The sequence below is a fragment of the Babjeviella inositovora genome (genome assembly GCF_001661335.1).
Source record: "Babjeviella inositovora NRRL Y-12698 unplaced genomic scaffold BABINscaffold_7, whole genome shotgun sequence".
Lineage (NCBI taxonomy): Eukaryota > Fungi > Ascomycota > Pichiomycetes > Serinales > Babjeviella > Babjeviella inositovora.
Genome location: NW_017566844.1, coordinates 573,692 through 591,626, shown reverse-complemented (window position 1 = coordinate 591,626; position 17,935 = coordinate 573,692). Strand labels below are relative to the sequence as shown.

Here is a 17,935-nt window from a genome sequence, read left to right as displayed (position 1 = left end):
GTTGTTCAAGTTAGCCTTGATGTCACCGATCAAAGCGGTAATGTAACAAACGTTAACATCGTCAGCAGAGACGGAAGAAGCAAGGGCCAACAAGGCGGCGGCGGAGACGGTGGAGAACTTCATTATAAGCGAATGGAAAGGTTATCGAAAAGTCGAAAAATGGAAATTTAGATAATGAGGAACAATAAAAAAAAAAGTTTGGGACGGGGGGGGTCACTCTCCTTATATACGTTTTATTTCTCTCTTTTCTCTTAACCATGACCTACCAACTATCACCAATATAGTACCAACTTTATGTGGAAACTCTAGTTTGCGCCAAGAAAGTGGTGCTGATCTCTTGGTGGTTCGGTGCTTTTGACTGACCCATAAATAGATTTTTTGAAGGGATGACGGTAGCCTACACGAGTACATAGGTGTACACCCTGGCAGTCTATATCAACACAGGAATCTGCGTGCGCATGCACCCGAGACTTAGCATTGCGTATGGAAACCTTAATCAGGTAGGATTGCCTTATTGGGATGCAGGAAATGAAGGGCCCCGCCACCACCCCGCCTCGTATCGACACTCTACCGGACACGTGCACTGCAATGAAGAGCGATGGGCTTAACGTTTTACTAACCAAGGTAACTTCGAGTCGTGGCAATCTCCAGCGTCGAAATGATGGAGAGGGTGAATGGCCATGTCTCTTCCAGTTTCGCTGCTATAGTCCTAATCTGGATGTACACATGCAATCCCCGGTAAATACTCAAGACTAAAGTTGCCTTCAAAAAGAAACCTTAAGGGTGACGACAGTATCTAATGAGAAGGCTCCATTTCCGCATGCGTACATCTGCACGGCCACTTTCCCTTTTAGGAACGTGCGTGCGCGGGGTAACAAAAGCTTACAAGAGTGCCCTGCGGCTAGACGGTCTTAGAAGCGGCTAGGCCCGAGGATATCCACCAGGTGAAATATAGGGATGCGCGGATTCTGCTTTCAAGCCTCCAACAAGACCCTAGGTCCTAGCTATGGCTCGTAAAGGATAGGTGAGATTCTCGGTCGATTCAACGCGTTTCATCTTGTTAGAGATGAGCATCCGCACCTTTATGCAAACATCCTTCAAACCTTAACACGGCACGATACTGAATCGTAACATTTAGTCCTTCGTGCGGATCTCGGGAGGGAAACATCGATCTTAGCACTCTTAACTTTTCGCCGCCAGAAGCAATCGGATCGACTCCCTGCTACATGCACTGAATCTGACCACGTGCAAGAAGAATCGGCAGGATGTGACTTACTGAGGCGATCTCCCTTATACGCGCATCGCCGTGGACTATAGTCTTCCGTAACTGGCCGCACAAAAGAAAAGCCTAAATGTTTTGAGCTGCGCCACGAACTAAAGGAATCACCAGCCGAGTACCCTAACCTCGTGGGTCATGCAAATCGGGCTAAATTCCGAGCCAGAGACTTGACGTGTAATGATTTATGCGATGTCCTAGTTTAAAACCCCTAGCCTAAGGCGCTCTACCGGCAAGTACATTTCTCTGCTAGTCTGGAGCCATGAGCAGTTTGTAAGCATCACCATTGGCTCTACGGCCGCTGGCGGAAGGGGTGAATTGTCTCGCCCGTTAGTTCCTCGGGTAGGAACCTTATTATACCACTCTCGCCCCGTCTGCACCATATCCGGCCTGGTACCGAAATCTAGACCTGTATCGGGATTTCCCTTTTAGGAATCCTACACCTAGGGTGAAACTTACTCCCCTTATATCCTAGATGCAGTCGCGATTCTCGACACTCGCGGTGAGTGGTCGGGAATCTTTCACATGGTATGGTAAGACGCAGGCCTATATCTTCGGTGGCCAATTGCTTGCCTACGCATGGCTCTAAAGGGAAACAAGCCTAAAACCGGTGCATCTGCCATGTGCCCCCCACTCCCGGGCTAGGGGAATCCCTGGAGTGGGTCCGTGGTCACCCCTCTAGGGCCAGCACAGGGGAAAACACCAACAAAGAAAAAGGTCAACACCCCGAACCTGCGAGGTTAGGTAAGGCACGCGCTATAAGTCAGAAAACAAAAACACAGCACTAGTGCTTAAAGGGGGTATCCAAAAGAAATTATCGAAGGGGCATGGGTATGACTGTCTTGTCCGATTACTGGGAGTACTGGAACGCGGATTAAGTTCCGTTGGAATTTGTAGAGGAAGGTGCGATGTATGGCTTACAAACTTCTAGACCTTTCTATAGCTAGTTTCCGCTCTTATATTGGGCTAGGAATTATGGTTGAAAGTCTAACCGGGAAAGCACATAGAACCAAGCTCGCTCTATCATTGCAAACCTAGGTTTTATCATGAATGGTTTTGTAAATAAAGTAGTTTCGAGATGGCCGAAACTAGTTCAAGATATAGTTTGCGAAGGCTAAGAAAAGGCCCGATGGGGACAAGACTAGCCCATTTCTGGGACCCTTTCAATCCCTGCAAGGTCCTGATCACGTACGTTCGACTGACAATGCATTGTAGTTCAAGCTGGACGCGTTTATGACGGCTGTTACGAAGCATCTAGAACTACGTAGAAATTAGGGGTTCCGCTGAAATATTCAAGTTTGATTTGCTTTTGTAGATGATATAACCTACTGACTTGTGAAAGTTTCAGGCGTTTCTACGGGTAACTCGTAAGACGTAGATACATATTGTTAGATAGCCTGTAGTACAATCTTGAGCACCGGACTTTTCTCAAGAATAGTAAGTACTATTTATTGCCGGGGACAAGATTGTGTCAGGTAAACAAAGGCTAGTGAAGAATTTGATTCCTGATAGATAGTTTCAGTGATACATCGCCGATGCACACTATACTCACTCACCTAAGAGGGGAACTGCACACGTGCTATATGAAAAAGTAAATACAGGATAATAATATTCACATAAACTGACCATATCCAGTTTTGGGGTGTTATGCATACAATTTTTCGTCATGGCGTAGATTCAGGAAATTAAATGGGTATATAGAAACACGTTGGTATATATTTACGTCTCCTTCGAAAAGGTATGGTTCTTGTTTGAATCTATTTCTCATGAATATTCTATGTAGCTTACCGAATCTAGATTTGTTCATCTATCGTTGATTTATATGGAGATAATATTTAGTACATATACTAATATTTTATCAATTATTTACTATTATCGGAATACTATATAATTAATTAATAAATTCGAGAACTATATAGCATGGCTTAGTAACGCATTATTTACTCTAAATAGATATACAGATATATACAGATATTCATATCTATATCTAAATTCTGACCTCTGTTGAATTACACCATATTGCGTATAGGGGGATTCATATACATGAATATGTATGCGGAATAGACACTGTCATTTTGTAATACATAGTGCTGCACACGATTTTGTAATTTATTGGTCTGTATGCAGTGTAGCCGAAAATATCCTGTGCCCAAGGAATATCCCTCTTTTCACCACCCGTTGTAACTCTAGTCCTGTGGGCGGCCGAGGTACGTCAAGCGGATATAAGCGGCCGCCTACCCTTGTTACCATTTCACTGTCCTATGAGCAGCTTCCCATGACAAACTAAGTAAGTCGCAAGGACAAGAGAACCACCGGAAATTATTTCAGAATACTTGCGCAAATACCCGAGTACCGTTTACCTGAGCAATTCTTGTCAATGCGTGGCAATCGTCACTGTATCCGCTTACGGCCGTGTATACACAGAGGGTGATAAACGAAATCCGTGCAGCCGCAATTCCCCGCATTTTAAATAAAAGGCTTAAACTACAGCTCTGATAAAGACGTTTTTTCAGAGTGAAGGGGTCACTTCCCAACTGTTATGTATATACGGCCAATTTCCCCACGCTAATTATTCTTCCTCGGGGTACCGTCTAATTGAACTTTGGCGCAGAGTCCCGAATACTTACACTAACACCGCTGTGACATGCTGGAAGTATCTAACCCCCACAGCTACCAATACATAAGAGCCTCCACCCGTCTTGAAAGAGTCAGATTGGTCGAGCTCCACCGCCCAGCAGTCCTTAACGCGTTGAGCCCAGCGGTTTTGCTTGAGATTTGCCACGCCCTCCAAGCTGCAGACTCGAACCCAGAGATTCGCTGCATTATTCTCGCCGGCTCGCCCGAGCTGAAGGTGTTTGCCGCAGGAGCAGATATTAAATACATGTTAACGCTTTCCAGCGAGGATGTTTTAAACCAGAAGGGAATGCATTTGGGCACGTGGGACAAAATTTACCGCACCCTGAAGCCTATGGTAGCTGCAGTGCAAGGGCTTGCGCTTGGGGGCGGCTGTGAGCTTGCCATGTGCTGTGACATTATTTTGGCCACCAAGAAGACTCGTTTCGGCCAACCTGAGATAAAGCTAGGTATCATTCCGGGGGGAGGAGGAACCCAGCGGTTTACCCAGATTATGGGTAAGTCCAGAGCTATGGAGCTTGTTCTCACAGGGGACATGTTCGGAGCTGTCGAGGCCAATAACAGAGGACTTGTTGCTAAGCTCTATGATGATTATGAAGACTTAATGAAAGGGGCATTGTATTTGGCCTATAGGATCAGTGGAATGTCTCCGATCGCTATCGCCAACACCAAGCGGTCTGTCAATGAGAGCTTCGAACTAGGATTGACAAGCGGCTTGAAGACAGAGCAAGCCTTCCTTATTCAGGGGTTACTAAATAGCAGGCTCGGTGAGGGAGATGATGAGGAAGAGGATGAGTAGCGATTTGTTACGTAGTTTTCATCTTTGGCCTGAATTAGAGCTTTAGAATACGGTTATCTGAATGAAATGTGATGCCATGATATTGTAGAAGGAGTACCGCTATGCACGATAGTATGGGTCTACGATCGTGTTCCTTTTATATCTGGCAGCGAATATTAAATATTTATAGAGAACCACCCAGGGGTTCTCATCTGATTAAAAAAAATACCTAAAATTAAGTTAATGGGTATACAAGCTTACCTATTTTAAACACAAATGGCTTTTATTTAACATTCGGGGTTTCAGGAAGATTATTTTCAGATACAAAGGTCATCCAAACTGGAGGAGTATACACTATGAGGAGTAAAAATGTCAAAAAAAAACGCCATTATAATTAGAATAGTGAAGGTCAAATAAATAAAAAGGATAAAAAAGAGATTAAACATTAGTAACCAGGAATTGTTTCCTGGTTTCCTGGATTATTTAAAGGCCAAGGAAGCTAAAACGATACCCAGAAAACTAGCACTGTTGGCACCGTTGATAACAGCGGCTTCAGTGTGGGTTTGTGTAATTAGAATGGTGAAAGTATTGTATGCCGCACCCTTAACCCCAAATCGGCAGAGAGATTAAATTTTGAAAATAATGGGTAAATAGCCGACGTTCTTATGCTCATACAACCCAGACAAGCGGTATTTAAATACACACGCGTAGACCCATTGGATTTCTTTTACCATAAAAGCTCATACTTAAAAAGCAGATGGTGGCATGTTAAATATGCGAGCAGTGGCTAGTCCATTCATATTTCTTAAGTAGAAATCCGGTTTTATCAATACCATTCTATTTTGCAGTTTATTTTTTTACATAATCTTTCTAGTTTAGCCTTTTCATCACCATACCGTTGAATAAACTAAAAACAGCGAGTAAAATCCTATGTTGGCATGAGGGGCACAAAACCTGAAACTTCTATGGTACCTTATAAAGTTTAGGGTAATGGGTGTCAATATCCGCTCTTATATTATGAGAAGCTATCGGGGTCGCTACTCATTGTCAAGCCAAGGGATTCAAAATTTCCCAGAAAGCGATAATTTTTATTTACCTTCCACCCTTATTGCTCTTATTACTCTTATTGTTTAAGAAACGGGCGTTAGAAAGCTACCGCAGAATATTTAAGCTTGAAATAACAGGAAATCAAATTGAGACTACCCACGCCAAACTAGCCCCGAGAGTGAGGTCTTTAGCCTGACCACCTCACCTTGTATATTCTGGTACAAATCTCGATGCTGCCACACGTGATATAAGCCATTGTATACAGGTCATTATCCTGGTACTTTTCACCGTTACAAAAAACAGTCACGAAAAACTCCTGGCTTTGATCTTGCATGCAATTACCCGGCTGTCGCTGTGAGCTGTCGGCGTTTTTTTCAGCCTGGCGCGCCAAAAATTTTCCACTTTCGGCAAGGTTATATTAGAAAACAGATTCTCAACCTTTTTTCATCCTATCCTCTTTGAATCACAAATCTTATATACAAAATGGTTGCTATTATCTCCAAGAAGAGAAAGATCGTCGCTGACGGTGTTTTCTACGCTGAATTGAACGAATTCTTCACCCGTGAATTGGCCGAGGAAGGTTACGCTGGTGTTGAGGTCAGAGTCACTTCTACCAAGACTGAAGTTATTATCAGAGCCACCCACACCCAGGCTGTCTTGGGTGAGAACGGTCGCCGTATCCACGAGTTGACTTCGTTGGTCCAGAAGAGATTCAAGTTCCAGCCAGGTACCATTGTCTTGTACGCCGAAAGAGTCCAGGACAGAGGTTTGTCCGCTGTCGCCCAGTGTGAATCCTTGAGATACAAGTTGCTCAATGGTTTGGCCATCAGACGTGCCGCTTACGGTGTCGTTAGATTCGTCATGGAAGCCGGTGCCAAGGGTGTTGAAGTCGTTATCTCCGGTAAGCTCAGAGCCGCCCGTGCCAAGTCTATGAAGTTCGCCGACGGTTTCATGATCCACTCCGGTCAGCCAGCCATCGATTTCATTGACACCGCCACCAGACACGTCTTGTTGAAGCAGGGTGTTTTGGGGATCAAGGTCAAGATTATGAGAGACCCAGAAACCGCCAGAACCGGCCCAAGAGCCTTGCCAGATTTGGTCAAGGTTTTGGAACCAAAGGAGGAATCCGCTGTTCCAGCTCCATTCGTCAAGAACCACAAGGTTGTTGCCGAGCCAGTTGTTGCTGAAGAAGAAGCTCCAGTTGCCGCTGACGCTTAAATTTTATCGTTTCTCTGAATTATATAACGTGCTACGGTGCATCTTTGAAATCATAAAATAAATCTTTTTTTAACAAACATAACGTAGATGCCAGATGAATGATATGGTTCGGGGCGGGATTCCCACCCTGCGTCGGGCCGTTGAGAGTCTCGACATTGTGTTAAATACGTCATCCACACAGCCGTGTCACATTATCCTCATCCCACATTGGCCTAGTTACTTGAAGGTTATTGAGTATGATACTTGTGCTAATCATTCTGATTTTGCTCTCCTGCTATAACCATAGCTGTGCTCGCTTAGCTCATAGACTGGCTTTGCATGTAAATGAACCCTCGTGCGACACAATGTATACTTAACAGGTAACGTATACCTAACAGGCGATGCCTTTAAAACGCCATACATTGACATAGACTAATAGTCAGATTATGCCATATACCTTATAATTCTGAGCCCAGCTAATACAAAATGTCATGAACGGCACACCTAATTATTGCCAGCCTCCGCCAGGAGTTTCCGTATGCCACTCATGATAAGCGAGCCGCAGGAGGTTTAGAACGCCGTAGCGTCAGCGCTCCGGACGAGGGTCAGTGCGATAATTTTCCGCATAATAGATAAACGCTTTTGCCTCCGCATCTCGACCGTTCTTTCCCAATCATCGCTCCCAATACATTAAAATGAGTTTCTACGAAGTTATTATTCCGCCAGCCAATGCTGTTGTGGTTGGCTCCACTTGTTTTGCCCTCGGTGCCATCTACGGCAACTTGCCATACGACTTCCAGACCCTCTGGAGCGGCACCTATAGTGACGAAGCTGTTGCCCGCTCCGTCGCTCATTACGCGCTCTGGGGGAACTCGCCAAACTTTGTCCACTACATCCTCCACGGGGTCATGGCCTTGGGGTTCCTCGGAATGTTTGTGAAATTGTACAAGCCTAATCCAGATGCGAAGATGTTCGAGTACGGGACCTTGGGGCTCTACATGGCGGGGGTTATCTTCTACTTGACCAATATGCGCATCGGTGTGCAGTCGGCCATTGTTGGTGAATGGGGCGACGTGGACGAGAGAACCGGAATCAACGTCATCGCTGCGTCCGAGGTGTTCATCGTGTTCATTTATGTTGGGATCTTGGTATTGCAGGGTGGCTTGTACTACGCCCAATGGGAGGACGCCAAGTTAAAGGCAAAGTTCTATGCGGACGAAGCTGCGTTGGAAGCCCAGCAGAAGGCCGCACAGGGTGAGGTTGAGACCGTCGAAGAAGTCGACGCCACCACCTCTTCCTCTGCCAAGGCCTCTGGGTCCAAGGCCACCAAGAAGAGCAAGGCTAAGAACTAGGTTACCAGTTAGGTTCTCCCTTTTCCTGTTTTGAAACAGATATGACTCTAACATGTGCATTTGCTTCTGTGAACGCTTCGTGATTTCAAATGTAGACTTAGGGGTCTCAAGGAGATAACAATCCCGGTCGTGAGTCCCATCCTCCAAGTTTGTCTCAAGGAGGTCAATAAAATCATCTGATTCGTCGGAGATTAGTAAAACTATCTGACTCGCCGGAGCTTAGATATTAGTGAGGTGGTTCTGAGAAACCAGCGAGGTAGTGCCCCACACATATACAACTGTCTTTTTCCGTGCGTTTTTCCTAAAATCCATCCAATGACAGTGGTGTTCATGTACGATTTGTACCTCAGGAAAAATCCGTTCTAATGGGATATATCAACGTGATAGACCTGGAGGAAACACGTAGTGCCCACCCTAGACCAAGTATTATACCTATACGCAATGTCTGAACCGCACCCTGATCCACACAAACCAGCTTACTACAAGAACCCTTTCAAGGTACGTTTCCTCACTCATATTGCCTCCCTTCTTCATGCAACTAACATGTCTCTAGTGGTGTCGTTACTACGCGTATAAGAAGCCTAACTTGTTCTTCCCATCTGCCATGGGGGTCTTGATCCCGGTGTTCTTATTCGGCTTCACTCCGTTGAGAAAGAAGTTCTTGTTTGAAGACGTCGCGGCCGTCCCGGCAGAATACCCATTGCCAAACAGAGCCAGAGACGCTTCTTTGGTCGGCTACGACGATAATTAAGGCTTCACTGGAGTATGGTGCCGAAGGGGTCAACTTTCACATCTTTAGACTGTTTCAGGCGCCTGGGGCGTGCATGGTAGTACCAGAGGAGAGATTAGGATTCCACCATACCGTAGATAATCACAGCGGTACAGGTGGACTCACCGATGCTCCGGAGAAGGCTTGGGCATGCTGGATACGACCGTCCACTGTACCCTTGCAGAGCCGGAACGGGACGCTGCTTATTTATTTTCACGACATGATCTCAATTTGCATTTTTGTCAACGTCATATTCCCGTTGTGTATCCGTGCGGCGGGACGTTTTTATCCTTTATACATATGGTATTCTGTTAACTATTTGGTTATTTATTATTGGTGCTGAAATGTAGTGAGATTCGCGTAGGGACTGGTGATTTGCTTTTGATTAAACTGCGATCCCGCGCCCATGTTTGAATCCTGTCACTCGTATATAATGACCAAATGGTTTCGAAGAAAACTGGGGTCATGTATAAGCCAATGTATTAATAGAACGCGTCAGCTACGAAACTCGATAATACTTTTAAAACCAGAGGAGTATAGATACCTGGAGCGAACAGAGTTGAAAAATGACCCGGTTTTCACATAAAACTACAATCGATGGTGCACCTATGACTATTTCAAAGATATCAAAGAGAGTCATATAGGAGAAACCTAAGATCACTAGCAACACAAGAGGAATCTAATCTAAGTATAGTAAAATGGATAGAATTATATCAAATTCCCTCTTTGACAAAATTCCAAAGTGAATCTAACAAACCATCATCGACATATATGGCCAGTGAGGCACCAAGCTCCTCGTACGTTATTAAATTCTCCTTGGAGTGCCGTCAAAAGGGCTAAATTTAAGCTACCAAGCATTGTTTCAGCACTCCTGGTTTATATAAGTGTTACATTGCCGTTGAAGTTTGGGCCGATACTGGTCAGTGAGGGCTGAGGTTCGTCTAGCAACATGTCTGGAGATGAAACAGGCATTCATACATCTACCCGTTTATGTTTCAGAAAATCGTAGCTCTCGAGGGAGACTAAAAGAATCGGCAAAATCTCACATTATCGCACTCTTTATCTGAGGCACAATTTTAATCTAACCGAGGCCTGGTACTATTTTGTCAACACCTCTCCGTGCGAGGGCTCTCGTACCACTCTATGCACTCGCAGTTCGACTTAGTCCGATATGGCCTTTACATCCTGCGTCGCTCACTACTTGTTCAGGGCTCCATCAATATCTAAGCCACGCCGACATTAATCTGTCTATTTTTCCAGCTAATTGACCACCTATAATGGAGTGAGCCTATATCTGTAATAATTTGTCGCTTTAACAAGGTGGGCCGCCTCATTTAGGCAATCTGTGTCTGTATCGTACATTCCTTTGAGAGCTGCTGGCTGTTACAATCGACTATTGCCATTTGTACACCATGTAGCCTCATACACCAAGTTGTATCCTTTCGAACAATAACATATTCGAAGCCACCCTTGAGATCGCTTTAGATTCTTTACCAAAGCGTCTGTTTCATCGGAGTGAGAAGGCTCTTGGAAGCTGTGCTCTATATAGGTCCGCCTCTGTCGTCATCGTGCGCACGCATGTTTGTTGACATGCAAAATTTTCCTATTGCAAACACATATGCAACGGACAAGTCTTCGAGTCTCGCAGTCACCAAAAAGCCGAAAAAAAACATCGTTTAGATTAATACCCGTAAATAGTGAACCCCATCATGTGCAGGCTAATGCAACTGAGGGACCCGAGCCATGGAGGTGGGTGCTGCTGGTTTCCGAAGAGTATGCACGTGGTCGTACACTGACCGAGAATTACCCGATCGGGCTAGAGACGCGTGTTGTTGGTCGATGGTCGGCCAGCAACGCACTGGAACTTCCCGCGATCCAGGCGCATGGACGTTCGCCTCGCAATTCCCCTGTTTCAATGGCTAGTTGGCTCTGCACGGGTACCAAAATGTAGCTCCTCTCTCCAAAGACCCTAGGCCGATCTACCAAGCGTTTTTCTTTCGCCTTAGCCTTTCTCTCTCTTTTCATTGTATGGGCATTACTGATTGCTAAAGCCCGAGAACTTAAGCCTATCACAACCAAGGTTACTAGATAACACCTTTTTATACTACCATGTCTGCCGCCGTTCCAGCCGCCGCCATCACCACAGACCCAGCTGCTGTTGCCGCTACAGACCCAGCTGCTGTTGCCGCTACAGATCCGGCTGCTGTCGCCGCTACAGGTCTGGCTGCAGTCGCTTCCACCACTGCAAGTGCCGCTGTTGTCGGTGCTGCCACTGCCGCCGCCTCGACCCCAGGTGTGGTTGGAGCCACTACCGCGACATCGGCTACAGTAGACTCTGCCACCGCTCCCGTCTCTACTGCTAGCGTGGCCAACCCAGCCACTTCTGCCACCACTGCCCCAGTTGAACTGGTGACCAGCCCTACCATCACTCCAGAGACTTCCACCACTACCACCCCAGCCACCGACACCTTTGCTTCAACTGCAGAACTGACTGTTGCTCCAGTCAGTACGCCTGAAACAACAGCTACATCAGCTGTACTGGCCGTGACCACATCTGCCGCGTTTACTCCTGCTACAACCACCCCCACGACCACCTCTATGGTCAACCCTACGACCACTCCTTCGACCACTTCCTCGACCACCCCCACCTCTGCTCCAACCTCTAAAGGCGACGGAAACGTGACATTGACCAACCTAGTGACCACCACCGAAACCTCCTCTGACACAGGGCTCCCCACGGTTGCCACCACCGAGGGCTACACCCAGCACTACATTATCACCGACTCCCAGACCACAATTTCCACACAGCTTACCACGAACACAGTCTTCACGTTGTCGGGAACTCAGGTGCCATCCTCCGTGGCTGCTGCCATGACTGCTGCAATCACAACGGACTACGCATTCTACCAATCCACCTTCAACATCAAGAGTTCCACCAAAAAGAGCGTCAACACCGGCGCCATTGTGGGTGGTGTGGTTGGTGGTGTGGTTGGTGCCTTCTGTATAATCCTAGCGTTGTTCCTTTTCCGCAGATATAAGCGCAAGAAGAAGTCGCAGTTCGAATTGGATGACGCTGCTGCGGAGGTTCTCCCTGCCGATAACTACGAGAAGGAGGGCTACCTCACCAACTTGGACCGCGACGATACCTTCAACCACCCTATCTCCATTAACTCTAACAACCACAAGAACTTGGCGATGGGTGGCACTGCTGCCTTTGCGGCCCAGCAGCTCCAGAAGACCCAGCCAGCGGACTCATACAGGGGCGTCACCGATATTCATCACTCAAATTCCGTGGGCTCCAGTCGATACACCAACTCCAACTACCAGGACCTGACGGCGCAACAGAGATACCCGTCAACCTCCCAGACCAGTGCCTCCAACCTTCGCTATGGCGGTGCTCTTGCTGGAGGTACTTTCGCCGGTGCTGCGATAGCCCCTGATGATGTGCCGTTGCGCAATCCATCCAGAGAGCACCAGCCTAGCCCGGATACTTATGAGCAGGATCCAGACGGGCCTGACGCCGTGTGGAACCAAGGCACCAATCGCAGCTACTCCGAGCAGCAGTACTACAGCGACGACCACAATGGGCACAGCGCAATCTTCGAGCACGATAACGAGGAGTACGCTGGAGGGCGTAACCACGGCTACGCATATGACCCGAACGCCAGCGGTGAGTACGGCTATGGTGATGCCTTAGACACCGAGAGACCGCCGTCCGCCTACAAGAAGAAGAACGGCAGTCGTGCCACCTTCAGCGAAGACTTGTCCGATTAAACCAGTGTGTTACTATCACCACCCTCATAGGCACTGAGGCTAGTCCTGGCTCATGTGCCTTTCCACATCTGTACTTTCTGTCTATTCCCGACGCCTTTTTGTCCGCCTTTCCATCTAATTTTGCTATTTGCTTTCCCCTTTCATGTTTACTTTTGTTGTTTTACGTCTGTTTTCCATCTTTCCTGATTGCTTTCTTTTTCTCTTGCCTTTTTCCTTCCCCCCCGCGTGCTGTTTCATTTCTTGCAATATCATCGGTTCTACTATCAGACGTTGGCGTATGAGTGGAAAATAATACCTAGAGTATTTGCGATAGTGGATGTTTCACAGAGCCACTTTGCTCGCGATCGGCACCCGGTGGCAAGAATCGTGATTTGTGCGTTTTAGCTGAAATGGGCCCTGTAACCTTTAATTTTCCATAGAAACACCAGCTCGTTAAAATTATTGTAGACTTATTCAAGGTTCCTAGCAAGCAAATAATGGAGAGCAAGCTGTGAAACGCCATTTATGGGCCTTCTGAGAGTGTTCTCTAGAGGCTACACGGTCTGTACTATAGCCTATTAAGACGTCTATAGCACGGGGACATGGATTAAGGTAAGGCACTTTTACTAGGGTTATTTCACTGGACATAAAATACATTGACTAATAGAATTGCCTGTATCTTACCCGAATACACTAAATACTGCCTAAGAATCAACCCCTCATACTATGCCAAATTACTTACACCATTTAAATATTTCATAGGACATGCCTTGACTACTATACAAAATACACAGACCTTAGAAGGTGACCTTCTTACCGGCGGAAGGTACAATCGCCGCACTGGCTCTCTGGGCGCCAGCCAAGGCGATGGAGGACTTGACTCTCTTGTAGCTGTCGTGGTTGCTGCGGGAGAAGCCTTCTGGTCTTGGTCTCTTTGGCTTTCTCTCAGCGTCAAAGGCCGGGGCGGTGTAGACTGGTTCGACATACCTCTCTCTTGGGGGCTGGATGAATGATTCGGATCTGGCCTCACGCACAGCCTGAGCCTCTTCCTGGGCCTTCTTGTGGTGGTTTGGCACTCTCTTGGACCTGTCTTCCCCAAACTCCATTCTGAGAGGTCTGTTGGTGATGCGCTGGCAAGCCTTATCCTGCAAGGCCTTGGTTGGCCCAACCTCGTCCTTAAAGTCGAGGAATGCGAACCCCTTACACTTACCGGTATCTTCGAAGGTGGCCATACGGATCTTCAAGATCTCACCGCAGTGTTGGAAGTGGGTCTCCAACGACTCCTTGGTGGTGTCAAAAGACAAGTTACCCACAAACAAGATACGGGATGGTGGGTTCTTGGACAAACCCGCGAGCGGATCTTTCTTCGGTCTGCCCTCGTACGAGTTGGCGTTCTTGATCAACAACTTACGGCCAAGCAAGTTCTCCTCGGAGATGGCAATGGCTGCGTTCATGTGCTGAGCGGTCTTGAAGTCAACGTAAGCAAACCCCTTAATCTTACGCTCTTTCATTGGCAAATTGACTCTGGTGATGTCGTCTTCGGTGATGAGCGCACGCGCTGTTGCGTCGTTGCAGACGGTCTCGATTCTGGCAAAGTCTGTGGTTTTGGAGACGATGAACTTGATGAGGTCTTCCTTGGTGGTATCAAAGGTCATATTACCGATCCACACACCGAACTCAGATTTGGCTGGCTTCTTTTCGGCTTCGATTTCATTACCGTCGGCATCGAGCTTGACTTCCTTGTCGTCCTTTTTAGGCTTTTCCGTCAAGCCCAACTCCTTCTTGATTTCCTCGATGGTGATCTTGCCCTTTTTTAACATTCTCGCATGCTTCTTGGAGAGTGGGATTTCCTGAGCCAAATCGATGGTGATTTCGTCCGAGGCAGTGCGCTTGGACTTGGACCTTTTTTCAGCGTCAGGTTCGTCCTTGGACTTTTCCTTCTTTTCTTTCATTTCTTTCTTTTCCTTCTTTTCCTTCTTCTCCTTCTTTTCAACCTTGGTAGCATCCTCCACCATCTTTTCCTTTCTTTCCTTCTTTAATTCCTTAGGTTCGCCCATCTTGTTGTGCAAATTAGAGCTACAAGCCCATCGATACTGCATTTATTTAGCAAAAAATTTATGTAAAAAAAACCTATTAAGTGCAGGAATTTTCCATCGTGCGTCTACCGATCACAAACCCACCGGGTAACGCCAGGAATTTTCACTTTTCGGCGTGAAAAATGATATTAAGCAAACCGAAGCGTGACACTTAGCAGCTAGAGAAACGTTTGACCGCAGCATGTTCAGATTAAACTCATTGCACTTCTTGGGCAGAGCCCCGGTAGCACAGAAGTTCTTCCACCAGGCTGCCGTGAGCAAATCGTTGTTTGCGGATGTTGGCGCCAAGCCAGCGGCCGTCGTGGAGGAGGCCGCGGCTGACGAGAAGAGAGTTGATTCCGACGACCTTCCACCAATGCATTTAGACACAGCAGCCTTGGAATTCAAGGCGCCGAAAGTGGTGATCAACGCCGAAACCTACTTGACCCCATTGAAGAAGCAGTTGTACGAGGAAAACGTCCGCATCAACGGCTTCTTCAAGAACAACCAAACCGTCAAGTTGGGCGGCAAGAGCTACAAGTTGAAGTTGACCGCTGAGGAGATCAACGCGGTCGAACCATCCATCTACCTCAAGTCCTTCCGTATCAAGTCCACCTGGAAGAAGACCACGCTTGTCAACAGAATGTTGGGCGGCTTGTCCCTCAAAGACGCCATCACCCAGTGCCACTTCAACACCAAGCGTGTGTCTAAGCCGATCGGTGACTTATTGGAGACCGGTATCACTCACGCTGCTAAGATGAACTTGAACCCGGACGACTGCTACGTCGACCAGATCTGGGTCGGTAGTGATGGGAGCTGGCAGAAGAGGCTCGACCCGAAGGGGAGAGGAAGAATGGGGATCATCAGACACAGATACGTACACGTCAGAGCCATCCTCAAAACCACACAGACGACTAAGAGAATCGTGTGGGAAAACAGAGAGAAGGAGCTCAGAAAGAGACCGTGGTTCGGGTTGGACAACTCCACCAAGATCAGAAATAAGCCGAGCGGGTGGTTCAAGTGGTGAGCCACCACTGCCTGTAAAAATAATTAAATGTACATAGTGTGTTAATAACGCAACGCCTTTAGGATTAATGTGTAGGTAAAGGAGGCAGCGGAAACGAAGAGTTAGTGATATTAGCCTTGATCAACGCCAATACCTACTAGGGTATAATCCTCGGTGGATCACAGAATGTAAACTTTGTTTAGTGCAGATAGGTGGACATCGATGTCTGTTTCCGGCTCTGCCACCCCAATTTGATTTCTGCTAAAAAGAGCTACTCATACGTTCTTCGAGTTTGGAATTTCGATTCAACTAATCTAGAAGCATTACACGCCGGATACTCTTCCATATCCCGTTTCACAAGGTTATCGTTTATTGAGTCGTTAAAAGCTAGAGAGGGTACAAATAACAAGGACCATAAGCAGGCGGGACTTGCCAACTCTGGGGCTATTCTTCAAATCGTACGGGCCCGCGTTCAGTGTACTCGAGAAAATTCCTGATTCTCTCGGCTCTGGATAATCCATGTCTCCGGGTGGGAAAGCCCAAGTTTACAATCTGGATAAACGAGCCACTTACCTCGTGCGATGTAAAGCTCGGGACCGCAATGCTGCCGCTTCCGTGGCGACGTTCGACGTCCATCCAGTATCCCGTGCCTGTAGAAATCGACAGCCGAGCTCTGGCCTTGGCCATTTCGGCTTTAATGAAATCCGCCTCGTCATCTATCTTTCGCGGAGTGGCAGAGCAATCGGAAAGGCCGTCCACCAACTCAATAAGCGCCCGTTCCACAAGGCACTTGCCTTCCTTATACAGGTTATCCGGGTTATTCACGGCTCTCAAATACTTCCAGCCGATCTTTGTCTTGCACAAGGCGCACTCGATGTCTGTGATTAGATAAGTACCTGTTGTCATCTTTACTTCCTTTATGCCGTTTCCCCAGTGGCACACCCCGTCATCGGAGTCGGAGGCGTCTGACAAGACATCCGCTTCGCAGGCACTGGTACTAGGCTCGTTATTGACAGAGCCGCGACGCTTGGACTGGCACAAAAGGTGTGGGGGTATCACCTCCACGTTCAACAACTTCTTGAAGTCGACCAAAAACCCTTTACCGTGATCCCCTTGAAAGTTATCGGAGATGATGTGGCTCGGCAAGAGGAGATCAGCGTGGCATGTCGAGCACCGGTAAAGCTTGTGGCGCTTCGGAGTCAACCGGTAGAACTCTTGATACGGAATACCCATAGCAAGAGGTGTGAATATGAAAGGTGCGGAAAAGCGGAGTCACTCGGATACTAACTTGGCTATTAGTAAGAGTTTCGAATTCAGGGCCACAGACTTTGACTTTTATGTTTGTAACCTATCTTGAAACTGGAGGTGAAAACTTTGGGTATAATGTTTAACTCAGTTGAGATCTAGACGTCTCTGTACCTACAATTAGTAGAGGTTTCTGGAGTTGCACCAAACCGTGGGGGTCAGCTCTCATGGCGATAGGCGCTGGAGACGGCAGCTAATTAGTGGCTGCATGCAGTCTGCGTCTCCCCTGCTAAAAAGTGACGTTATCGGAGCGCCGCAGCTACACACCCGCGGGTTAGTTGCTGTATATGGCAGCAACCTGAGAGGAGACCAGAGCCCAGGCCTACAGAAGAATATCCACCCCTGTTCTGAGCAACCAAATGGGCAGGTGGGAAAGGGTGACAACCGCCTAAGTGGGACCGTAAGGGATTTAAAATGGGCAGTAGTAAGTCATACACTTTTTCTATATTAATTATATGGTAATTGAAACACAAGGCTTAATTATTTCAGACACCTTTATTATGCTCCTGGATTCCTTGGAGGATGGGGGACGGCATGACCTCCCCGGTGGGTACTTCTAAGGTGACACAAAGTGTATCAATGCAGGGCCTGACCTCCCAGTAGGTTATGACGTCAAATATAGTTTATATATGGGAGATTAAGAGCAAGTGCTTAAACGTAGAGTTACTCACCAAAATAGTATATTACAATGATTTTAGTAAAATAATTATGCCAATATTCAGCACAGTTCTTATACCAGCGAC

At 47.1% G+C, this 17,935-nt stretch overlaps 10 protein-coding genes across 10 annotated transcripts; 7 read left to right on the top strand and 3 right to left on the bottom strand.

The window, feature by feature from the left end:
• On the bottom strand, positions 1 to 381 carry BABINDRAFT_144518 (uncharacterized protein). The gene has a single exon (XM_019127162.1). The coding sequence runs from the start codon at positions 257 to 259 to the stop codon at positions 62 to 64; it is 198 nt and encodes a 65-aa protein (XP_018984877.1). The 5' UTR covers positions 260 to 381; the 3' UTR covers positions 1 to 61.
• Positions 382 to 3,920: 3,539 nt separating this feature from the next.
• BABINDRAFT_8462 (uncharacterized protein) lies at positions 3,921 to 4,709 on the top strand (the record flags this gene model as incomplete). Its single annotated transcript, XM_019132803.1, has 1 exon — positions 3,921 to 4,709. One exon carries the CDS (start codon positions 3,921 to 3,923, stop codon positions 4,707 to 4,709), a length of 789 nt encoding a protein of 262 aa, XP_018984876.1.
• Positions 4,710 to 6,200: 1,491 nt separating this feature from the next.
• RPS3 (40S ribosomal protein uS3) lies at positions 6,201 to 6,990 on the top strand. The gene has a single exon (XM_019129085.1). The coding sequence runs from the start codon at positions 6,219 to 6,221 to the stop codon at positions 6,951 to 6,953; it is 735 nt and encodes a 244-aa protein (XP_018984875.1). The 5' UTR covers positions 6,201 to 6,218; the 3' UTR covers positions 6,954 to 6,990.
• A 52-nt stretch (positions 6,991 to 7,042) lies between these two features.
• On the top strand, positions 7,043 to 7,423 carry BABINDRAFT_161933 (uncharacterized protein). Its single transcript, XM_019129084.1, has one exon. It carries the CDS (start codon positions 7,048 to 7,050, stop codon positions 7,231 to 7,233), a length of 186 nt encoding a protein of 61 aa, XP_018984874.1. The 5' UTR covers positions 7,043 to 7,047; the 3' UTR covers positions 7,234 to 7,423.
• Positions 7,424 to 7,627: 204 nt separating this feature from the next.
• On the top strand, positions 7,628 to 8,645 carry CSH3 (Csh3p; the record flags this gene model as incomplete). Its single annotated transcript, XM_019131016.1, has 1 exon — positions 7,628 to 8,645. The coding sequence occupies one exon, from the start codon at positions 7,628 to 7,630 to the stop codon at positions 8,282 to 8,284; it is 657 nt and encodes a 218-aa protein (XP_018984873.1). The 3' UTR covers positions 8,285 to 8,645.
• An 80-nt stretch (positions 8,646 to 8,725) lies between these two features.
• On the top strand, positions 8,726 to 9,035 carry BABINDRAFT_37134 (uncharacterized protein; the record flags this gene model as incomplete). The annotated part of the gene is made up of 2 exons (XM_019131804.1): positions 8,726 to 8,782; positions 8,838 to 9,035. The coding sequence occupies 2 exons, from the start codon at positions 8,726 to 8,728 to the stop codon at positions 9,033 to 9,035; spliced, it is 255 nt and encodes an 84-aa protein (XP_018984872.1).
• Positions 9,036 to 10,966: 1,931 nt separating this feature from the next.
• On the top strand, positions 10,967 to 12,975 carry BABINDRAFT_144478 (uncharacterized protein). Its single transcript, XM_019127161.1, has one exon. The coding sequence runs from the start codon at positions 11,163 to 11,165 to the stop codon at positions 12,825 to 12,827; it is 1,665 nt and encodes a 554-aa protein (XP_018984871.1). The 5' UTR covers positions 10,967 to 11,162; the 3' UTR covers positions 12,828 to 12,975.
• A 588-nt stretch (positions 12,976 to 13,563) lies between these two features.
• Positions 13,564 to 14,857, bottom strand: NOP13 (Nop13p). The gene has a single exon (XM_019132152.1). The coding sequence runs from the start codon at positions 14,819 to 14,821 to the stop codon at positions 13,604 to 13,606; it is 1,218 nt and encodes a 405-aa protein (XP_018984870.1). The 5' UTR covers positions 14,822 to 14,857; the 3' UTR covers positions 13,564 to 13,603.
• Positions 14,858 to 15,257: 400 nt separating this feature from the next.
• BABINDRAFT_37099 (mitochondrial 54S ribosomal protein uL22m) lies at positions 15,258 to 15,908 on the top strand (the record flags this gene model as incomplete). The annotated part of the gene is made up of 1 exon (XM_019131800.1): positions 15,258 to 15,908. The coding sequence occupies one exon, from the start codon at positions 15,258 to 15,260 to the stop codon at positions 15,906 to 15,908; it is 651 nt and encodes a 216-aa protein (XP_018984869.1).
• Positions 15,909 to 16,215: 307 nt separating this feature from the next.
• On the bottom strand, positions 16,216 to 17,217 carry MOH1 (Moh1p). The gene has a single exon (XM_019129083.1). It carries the CDS (start codon positions 17,118 to 17,120, stop codon positions 16,332 to 16,334), a length of 789 nt encoding a protein of 262 aa, XP_018984868.1. The 5' UTR covers positions 17,121 to 17,217; the 3' UTR covers positions 16,216 to 16,331.
• Positions 17,218 to 17,935: the final 718 nt, after the last annotated feature.